This window comes from Centruroides sculpturatus, unplaced genomic scaffold (genome assembly GCF_000671375.1).
Source record: "Centruroides sculpturatus isolate CEXI.00-Female unplaced genomic scaffold, Cexi_2.0 scaffold399, whole genome shotgun sequence".
Lineage (NCBI taxonomy): Eukaryota > Metazoa > Arthropoda > Arachnida > Scorpiones > Buthidae > Centruroides > Centruroides sculpturatus.
This window is the reverse complement of record NW_019384665.1, coordinates 585116-595895: the sequence shown is the minus strand read 5'-3', so window position 1 is coordinate 595895 and position 10780 is coordinate 585116. Positions and strand designations below refer to the sequence as shown.

The 10780-nt window shown below is 26.4% G+C and overlaps 1 protein-coding gene and 1 long non-coding RNA gene across 4 annotated transcripts in view; both read left to right on the top strand.

Moving 5' to 3' along the window:
- LOC111626642 (histone deacetylase 4-like) overlaps positions 1-1853 on the top strand; it is a 45918-nt gene extending 44065 nt beyond the window's left edge. For 2 of the 3 annotated variants that reach the window (XM_023370092.1, XM_023370090.1), the window contains 2 exons: positions 846-964; positions 1757-1853. In XM_023370092.1, coding sequence (XP_023225860.1) covers positions 846-964; positions 1757-1830 — 193 coding nt within the window. In that variant the 3' untranslated portion in view covers positions 1831-1853. The remainder of the gene's footprint in view (positions 1-845; positions 965-1756) is intronic. The other variant, XM_023370091.1, reaches the window with a different exon arrangement.
- A 4998-nt stretch (positions 1854-6851) lies between these two features.
- LOC111626644 lies at positions 6852-9019 on the top strand. Its single transcript, XR_002756910.1, has 2 exons — positions 6852-7030; positions 8452-9019. It is a non-coding gene; the product is annotated as an uncharacterized LOC111626644 (long non-coding RNA).
- Positions 9020-10780: the final 1761 nt, after the last annotated feature.

Here is a 10780-nt window from a genome sequence, read left to right as displayed (position 1 = left end):
TTTACGAATGATGCTTGAATTTAAAGATTGAGCATTTTTCACAGCTTCGAGAATTTTTTCTTTGCCTTTTATAATTGTTCTGACCGACAATTCCGGTAGATCAAACTTCTTTGCCAATTCACAAATTTTCATTTTTGTATCGAAGTCTTTAATAATGGGTACGTTTGTAAAGTCAAACGAGTTAAATGCGTTAGTAACGAATCGTTCGAAAAGTCTAACGAAATAGGAATAACGATGACGTCATTCTCTCTTAACTCGTTCGACTTTACGAACGTACCCAATGTTAACTTTATATTCCAAAGATAAAGTTTTTCTTTTCTTGTTTGATGCAGAAGAATTAGTTCTACTTGGTTTGGATGACATAGTAGAGTCTATCAAGTATCCGTAGATATAACAAACACAGAAATAAATAACACAAAATAAATTGTAGCTATGTGTGGATTCCACGCGACACATCCGAACATGTAAGCTAAACAATAGTGTGGGGAGAGTGAGTAATCAAGGGTTGCGTGGCGCTCAAACAAAAGACGAATCAACAAGATTTGAAAATCGCGTAACTCCGGGTTCGCGTAAGTCGGGGTATTACTGTATAAGAAAAGTAGTGTATTCTCTCATACATGTTCATTTTACTCAATACAGAACCTCGGGTAATTGGGAATCTACTGTATTAATAATGGATTCTTTTAAATTTAGAAAGTTCTAATTTTATGTAAATACAACAAGAAACTTAAATTGTAGAATCAAGAAAATATTTATTGTTAAATGCTGATTTTTTTTAAAATTTTTGGTTAAATATACGATGTATTTACATATTTGTTTTATAATAATGATAATTGTTATTATAGAACAATTGTCATGCCAATAGCCAAAGATTTTGATCCTGATATTGTACTTGTGGCATCGGGGTTTGATGCTGCTTATGGACATCCTGCACCTCTTGGTGGTTATAATATCACAGCTGCTTGTAAGTATTAATATTAGCTATTATTTGAAAGTATTTTATATAATGTTTACAAATTTAAATATTAATATTTTTATTATTTACAACCTTTAGAAATAGAATATAAAACATTGAAACAGAAAGTTATGAAAATTTTGCATGAGCTTTTTATATTTCACAAAAGTTTTATTAAACAATTTTGAACAATTACTAAAAATAAATTTAGAAACATAATAAAAGCAAAATTATTAATTTTATTTTTATAAAAAAAAATTTCAAAATTAATCGCATAGAAATAATGATTGTATGAATTTAACAAATATTAAAATGATTATAAATTAGAGATTATTTAATATGATCATTCATTTTAATTTCAAGCACTTATTGTCCAAGTTTTGAATTTACTTTGTATTACAGAAATTAATTTAAATGTTTCCAATAAAGCTGAAAACAATAGATTTTATTATTTGGAGAAGTAAGTTTTAATAACAGGATCAAATGTCTGTATAGATTAATAATATTCTTACTCTATTTTATTCCTTTCAAGCAACACCATTAATTTCTGAAAGTTATCATAAAGTTGTTATTTTGATCATATGTAACTTTTTGAATTTTTTCTATCTGTAAGAAATAGAATACTGTAAGAAATTGTGCATTCTTTTATACAATTGTACATTCTTACAGGAAGGTGATTTCTAGCAAAATGTAGTTTAAGTAACTTTGAATGCATTTTGTAAAAGAATTTTAGTAAAAATATCTTAGAAATAAAATGAATTTAAATAATTAAACTAACTTAATGTTTAAATTCTTGTTTAGGTTTTGGAAATATGACTAAGCAGTTAATGCAGCTAGCAAATGGAAAAGTTGTGTTAGCACTTGAGGGAGGGTAAGTTTAAAATTACTTTTTTAATGATACCTAAAGCACAAAAAAAAATAAATAAACTAAATAATCAAGCATCACTAACAGTTCTTCAATAATTAAATCAAAAAGAAGTATCCCTTTTTTTTTATATTTTNTATTTGTCAATATTAAGGTAACATGTATAAGATGGTGAGGAATATAAATTTTTGTAGACTTTAAAGAATTAAAAGCTAGTGGCTTTCTTTCTTCAGTAACACATCACACAAGGAACAATTGATTTATGTATTTTTTATTAAAGGAAATGCATTTCGGGTCTTAATGACCTCTCTTTAGTCCTTAGAATGGTTTCCTTTAATTTCCTTAGAAATTCCTTTAATAAAAAATACATAAATCAACTGTTTCTTATGTGATGTGTTACTGAAGAAAGAAAGCCACTATCTTTTACTTCTTTAAAGTCTACAAAAAAACCAGTAATAGAAACCTAATTAAAAAATATAAAGTTTTTACCACTTTTTTTAATTGATTTAAATCTATGCATTTACTATATAGACATTTAATTTTTATTACTATTTAATTATGAAATTTTGAGCATAGTTTGGAAATAAAATTTTATTTATTTGTTTATTAATTAATTTATCTTGCACAATAGTTGTCACAAGATACATAATATCTACATGCATTGAAAACATTCTCCTCAATTAGCATTTTGGATTTAGTAAATAGATAATTTATGAAAATTATTTTATATTGTAATCCATAAGAGATGAGTTTAATATAATATCGAAAAATAAAATGTAAACAAATATACATTACCTCTTCATATTTGTTTTGTATATCTAATGTTTATATGTATAATATAAAGTATTTTAAAAAAACATTCAGCATTTACAACAGATAGTACATACTGTACTGAGTAAAAGAACTTTAGTAAACAGGCTGAAAATTCAACTTTTTTTTTTATATAAATTATTTGTCAAAGAAATGGAATTGTTGAGGAAGTTTTCAACTCTATGATTATGATGCCAAGTATGCATGGAAGTGGAAGGACATGGAACATCATCTGTAAATATTGAGATAAACATCTGAAAATTTATCCTCTTTTCTCACATTTCATGTGGCACATAGAAGTCAGTCAGTCATGATGCTAAATTGTTAATATCTCAGAGATAGTTGAATTTTTGACCTATTTCTACTAAGATTTCTTTACTCTGTATGGTGTATACTTTCTACTATATAAGTGCCAAATGCTTTTTGTGGCCAGATAGGTTAATATATAAATTACTATTTTATAATTTTTTTGTAATTCTTAATTATTTGACTAAATTTAAAAAAAATTATGATTACACTTCACATATTGCTTCATTTCCATTTTGGTAACAAGTTTTATGATAAATACAAGTCAATCATCAATTTTCCAGCATACTTTCTTTCAAAGCCTTGCTGTATTAAGTTTTTGCTAGATTAACTGATGTTGCAAAAAATTGAACAATGAATTTTGCGTTAATTTTATGCCTCTTATGTCTATAAAATATTATAGCCTGCTAGAAAGTTAAAAATTAGAATAAGTTAAACTTGTACTAAATATGGACTTGATATTACTGATACCTGCAGTTTTTTATTTTATTTTATTTAAATTTAATCCTAGCCAGAGCCAAAGCTAAAGCTAAATTTACATAAAATGAACTAAAAGAAAGTTGCACAGAATAGAGGGTTTTTAATAACTGCAATGTAGATAATTCAAGTGAACATGCATTACATGCAATATCATCTGTGACCATTTAGTGAATAATCTCACAGTTTTAAGTGCTGTCTTGTAATTCAGATTAAAAGAGATTCCAGCACCTGTTAATATAAAAAATTATTAATAAATAGCAAAAAACATATCAAAAACTTGACACATCAATTTTAGAAGAGCTGTATAGTTTGTGATGTTGATTCATTGGCATTTATAAATTAGTACATTATAAGCTTATAGATATATTTTAATATTTTATTAATTTAAATTGAGTATTTAATACATAAAGAAGTTTTAAGTTAAAACTTTAATTATATTTTTCTATAAAATATATAATTTTAATNTAATAATCTTTCAGAATGATTAACTTCTTCATGGCCATTTGATGCTAATTGTATTATGATTATTTTCATGTTACATTATTTGAGCAATAACTAAATGGTGAAGGAAAAAAATTGAATGTTGTAATATTTTGCAGTTTACTTTATTTATAAAAGTAAACTTATTTAGAATAAAATATTAATTTATTTAATACAGTTATGAACATAAGTTAGTTACCTAATCTTCATACTAGTTAGTCTCACAGATTGCATGTTAGTACTAGAAGGTTAAAAGAAAGTTGATAAGTTGGACAGATATAAAATTTTTATATTTTTCTTACAATTTGTTTCCATTTGAAAGCTATTCAAGGGAATTAACTTTTGCAATTTAGTTTTATAAACAGCAAGATTCTGTATCTTATGATTTTAAAATAAATTCAAGCTTGAATGAAAGATATATTGACTAGAAGAATAAATTTTTTCTAACTTGATAAGAATTTTTCAGCAGGAGAATATTTTTTCTGGAATTTTTATTAATAACTAATATTTATTTTGTTGTTATAATTGTTTTATATATAAAAAGCATTAAAATATATAAAATTTGAAAGAAAACAGATTACAAACAGAATATTTTCAAGTTTGTATTTTAAAATATATGTAATTATAGGAATAAGATTATAATGTTAATTTATATATTTATCTAATTAATTTTAATTATATTTAAATTGCTTTTAGTTATTTATTAATAAAAGTTGATATTTAATTATTTTTATGATGATAACAGGTAGAAAATTATTCTCACTACAAAATTTTGGAAGGTCATTTTCTTAGTCCATTTGTTCAATATATTCCAGAAGTTGTACCAAAAGAAGTTGAGACAGCAAGGTTAGTTTATTAAAAAGATAACTGTAACAGCATTTTGAAAATTTTAAGTTGATTGATTTATTCTGTTTATACAATGCACACAAGATATATTATTAGCATAAAACAATGATTACAGAATTATTCCAATATTATAGCTTACGTAATAAGCAATTTACAAAAAATTCTCAAGTAGACAGTACTTTAAAAGTGTTCTCATATTTAATCCCTTTCACACATCAAGAAAAAGTCTTACAGCAGAGTTGACCTTTCTTTAGAGACTTTTTGTGCACCTTAATATATGAAATGCTAAAATATTCCCTCTAGCAATGGTACAATCAATTAAAAAATATATACATTTGATAAAAGTGGCCAGGAAAGTACAAAATTACATACGTATTACATACATACATACATACATACATACATACATACATACATACATACATACAAGAAACACATTGGCCATACACGAGGTGTTTAGCTGTCAGAAAAGAGGATAAGGGAAAGGGGGAAGAAGGAGGGAGAGAGAGAGACAGTAGAAAAAGGTAGGATCCTTTTGAACGGCGTACATATTGCTACAGTACCCTCTATGTTTGATGTTGGCATGCAGTTTTTAGGCTGCAAGACCGTAGTCCTCTGAAGGGTCTAAAGAAAATCTGAGTGTAGTGAACACAATAATTGAGTGCCGAATAGCTAAGTGTAGAAGTTAGTGCCAAGTGGCTGTTAGTAGGAAGACATATCTATTCAATACTAATAAAACTGAACGTGATTGCAAATCTTAATACTACTTAACAGCTAGACAGACAGTGTGAAAAGCAAACAAACACAATGACAAACTAGACAATATGAATGGACCGACAGAGACAAATGAGCAAGACCCTAAAATTTATTATTTATTTATTTATTTAATTATTTATTTATTTATTTTTAAATGTTAACTTACCTACTAACTAAACTAACCTACCATAACCTAGGATGAACCTAACCAGATAACTAAAGCTAACAAACCTTAATCTAATTTAACCTAACCAGAAGCCAAGCTAAGAGCCCCTAATCTAACTTACAACTAGGACTAACCAAATTTAGACTGAAAGTATAAAATAACAAAAAAAATTTATGAAAAGTATATATTTTTTAATTGATTGTGCTGTCACCAGAGAAAAGATTTTAATATTTTATGTATTGAGAGAAGTGTGTAAAGAAGGTTGACTTTACTTATTTCCTAATGGTGTTTGAAAGGGATGAAGTATGAGGACACTTTTAAACTAACCTACCATAACCTAGGATGAACCTAACCAGATAACTAAAGCTAACAAACCCTAATCTAATTTAACCTAANACATTTCATGTGGCACATAGAAGTCAGTCAGTCATGATGCTAAATTGTTAATATCTCAGAGATAGTTGAATTTTTGACCTATTTCTACTAAGATTTCTTTACTCTGTATGGTGTATACTTTCTACTATATAAGTGCCAAATGCTTTTTGTGGCCAGATAGCCAAGCGGTCAAGGTGGCAGCCTACCGCTCTGGGGAACCTGGGATCGAATCTGGACGGGTCAAGGAATCCCCAGGAAATTTTCGGGGGGGTGGTCCGTTTGGATATGTCGGGCCCCATCCCTCACCACCCAGTTGCCCCATTGTGGGTCTGGCTGAACCCATAATGGGCCTGCTATAAGAGGCTCTCTTAGTGCCCACAGGGCGGAAATAGTAAAAAAAAAAACTGCTTTTTGTAGCACACTGTATATAATGACAAAAGTGGAGAGATGAGGTATGTAAGTAAATATTGTTGTTTGGACTTTTCCTAAGTAATGAGTGTTTCATCAAACATATTATTAGTTTTAGTTGAATAACAGAAATCTGAAATTAATCATTTTCTCTTCATCTGAAAGAAATAAAAAGCTTGCTTCTTATTTTAAGAATTTTTCACATTTTTTAACAGTTAACATAATCAGCTATTATGTGAACAGCACTTATGATACTTAATTTTGATAAAGTTTAAACAAGAAAATGCTTTTCTCTATTTTAAAGTTGTTTCAACTTATGCTACTTTTTGAATTATCCTTAAATGTTTAACTGTTCTGACATAGTCACTCACTTTATTCATCTTTTAGATTTGCATAATAAAACTGAAAATAATATATATATAATAAATTTTTGTAAATTTTCAGCTCCACATTGGCCATGTATTAAAAGGTGGGCTCACACAATTGGTTATTCGATTGTTGAGGCACAACAGAAAGAAAGGGAAGTTGAGACAGTCACAGCCCTTGCTTCCCTCTCTGTTGCAGTATCACAAGGTCATTTGCAGTAAGTAAATTTAATTTTAATTTTGATTTATGATAAATATATAATTAAAATGCAAAGTTTTCTTTTTGTTTTTGTTTTTTAATTGAAATTTTAATGTTTCACTTATAAATATACTTAATACAAAATCAAAACATATGAAAACTTAAAATAGTATCTAATATTAGGAATGATTATATCAATAAAATAATAATTTATTTTATAAATGTAATCATCAATTTTATAATTTCATACTGTTGAAGAAAAAAATTATTTGTTGTCAGATTTTATTTTGTAATAATAATTATCATTACTTGAATGGAATATAACAAAGAATAAAAAGATTTTATTAATAGTTTTATAATATTGAATTTTATAGGTTATAATTGAAATTTTTTGAAGAAAAAAAATTGCACAAAGAATTAAAATTTAATCTGTAAAGATAGTTTTATTTATATACAGTAGAGAGGCTTACAGTAGCGCATCGTTTATTCGAATCAATTGGGGACTGGGGTCGTTCGGATAACTTATTTTTTGGATAACCGATTATGTACGAAAAAATATATTAACTTATCCCATGTTGAAATTTTTCTTCATTGTGTGTTGCTTCATGTAGAATTTTCGTTGATGTTAAGCCTAATGTAAACTTTTTAAAATAATAATCATGGCTATTGTATCGTTAAAAATTATTTCNTAGTTTGATTCAGCAGCAATTGTCAAATTTTTAGTTGATTTGACAATTGCTGCTGAATCGAACTATGTAAATAATAATCTAAGCCTAATATTTAATAAATATTTACTTACAAAATATTTATTAAAAATGTGTATTAAAAATAATTTATATTTTAAGTTATAATGAAGTCAATAATACTATTTTAGTGTAGATATAGTTACATATCAGACAAAAAAGATCATTTTAGGAAATGATAAAATAATGAGAAGCCTTTATTTTCCATATAATTTGACTTAAATAAAATTAATGTAATGGAAAAACTCAAGCTTTTAGATTCATATGTGTTTTTTCTTTTTTATAAAAATACTGAAATATTCAATATTTATTCAAATTTATGTACTAAAATTCACTTTACTTTAGCATTAGTACTGAACATAACATTTCATTATTTTTTAAAACAGTATATTTAGTATTTTGATATTCAAGAGTTAAGCATTTGTAATAGTATTATAGATTGTAAATACGTTTGATTTATTATTTTATGACTATCCTCTTTTTTAGGTTTCAAATGCTGTTACCCACAAAATGGCCACAAAATCATCTAAAACCTGTTTGTCTACATTTGGCAGGAACTGGTGATCATGTATGTAAATTTCATTAACATTTAATTTTAAAGTTGATTAAACAAATATTATTTCTTCAAATAAATAAATAATTAAATTAAACAACTTAAAAATATCAAATAATTATTAAAAATCCTTTGTCATCACAGGAGGACTTCCGAAGAGGAAACTGAAGAGCCGATGGATGAAGATCAAGAAAAGTGAATTATTCAAATGATCATTCTTTTCATTCGGGAAATGTCGCACAAAACATCTTTCTGATTAATATGATTATGTTATCATTAACATTAATCATCCCATTTTTGATGTTCTTTCATTCCTGTAATTTGAACATATAAATTGTACTGTGAAAATTGCCATCCAAAATGTCCATTGAGTTGGAACAAAATGATAAAAGCGTATCGTTTTAAACAAAAAAAATATTTAAACGGTCCTTCGTTTGTTCATTCCCAAACGGCGCTTTAAAGGTCGTGTACATGTTTTATTTCTTTATATATTAAAAGCAGTATATATTGTATATATAGTCGTTGCATCGAAAAACATCTGGTCAAAACCGCTTCAAAGATATCTGCCGATTGAGACCGTGCAGGTATTTTCATTTGTTATTGGCTTCACTCCATTCCTCATGCCAATAAAACATCGGAGAGAAAGATCTCTGGCTAAAGCAGCCTTGTGTTACTGTCAGAATACACAATTTCCTAAAAATCAAGACGGGGGAAAAAAAAAGTTGAAGATATTTGAAAAATGTTTACTTTTTTAAATTTCCTTTAAAAACAAGATTGTTAATTGTTGCTGTTGTTTATTGTTGCTGTCGTCATGTTTTTAAATGCATCGGACCAGGCATAAGATATATCTGTATATCTTAAAAACAGGAAAAATAATGGAATAAATAAACATGCGAAAGCATGAATGCATATATTAAGTGCATGCATATATACAGTATAAAATGCATAAACATATAATACTGTATCTATATATTTGCATTAGATTTTGTTTTCTCTATTATTTCATTTGTGAAAACTGCTGTAAGTCATTAAAAAGAATTTTATGTATAATAAAGCATTTATGGCCAAAGAGAGAAGAAAAATCTGCTTACACTGTTTTTATTCTTTGTAATTTTATTAAAACTAAATGTTACAATTTATAAAATCATAAAACACAGTCTTAGGAACATAAAATCATGTTTTATATACACATTTGAACTAAAAAGTTTGATTGCCTGCCAAATTGGTACTTGCATATCATTTAACAATTTCATCCAAATTTTCAACATTTATGATCCACAGTTTAAATTAGGTTTAAATTACTTGATTGATATTTTGCTATTCTGCAGATGACTATTATTCAATTTTAAAAATAGCAATAAGTTGCAAATTTCTAATTAGAAACTGCCAAAAAACTGTGCTTCTAACAATTAATTTATTTAATTTCAGATTAATAATTTTTGTTAGTTACTTTAAATTATAAAAATTAATTATAATCAGAACAGTAAATTTTTTAACACTGTTTTTATTCTTGTGATTTAAATAAATTTCATGCAGTTAAAATTTCTTGAGATTAAAGTTACAAAATTAAATATTTAAACTTATAAAACTCTCTCGAACTTCACTCAAGGAATCAAATATTTTATTTATCATAACATTTTTGAGAGGAACATACTTATACACATCGATGCACATATTAAAATTTAATGTGTATTACTGAAGATGAGTGTGTTTATCTCAAATGTTACAGTAAATAAAATGATCGATTCCTTGAGCGAAGTTTGAGACAGTTTTATATATTCATAGAACATGGAGTTGTATTTCCCAAGTTTCAAGATTGATTTAAAATTTTCTAGAGTACTTATTGTCATTTTTAAAAATTGTTGAATAATAGTTTCTAGCAGAATGGCAAATTTTTTCAGAATCATTTTCTAATCATAAGATTTGAGATTTATTGTTTTTAAAAGTGAATAAATTACAATTCTTAAATCTTATGATTACTAAATTTTTTTTTATTTGTGTAGTTTTTATTCTAATATAAACTGCTACACTAATATAATCTTTTTTAATTTATGAATTAACAGACTTTTAAATGCAAAACAAACACATTTAAAATTTATGCAATTTTTAATCTTTTGTGAAAATTGGTTATAAATTTGCTCTTCTCTTGCCAATTTTTAGATTGTTGCTATTTGTGCATATTTTTTAAACCAAATTTGAGATGAAAAACTTAAAATTTCCATTAATTTCTTAAAGAATTAAGAAATGAATATAAATTAAGATTAGATGATAGATAATAAATTTAACTTTATCCAACTAAGAGGTTTCCAAACTTCTTTGACTGTCAACCCCTTCAAGGTTTCCTCATCCTTTCACAGTATTGACTCCCTCCTTTTTTGCTAATATAGTTAAATCTGCTGATCTAGTATTAATGCATACATAGCTTCTATAGAAAAGAACTACTAACAATGCATAAATTTACATCCTGAACTCC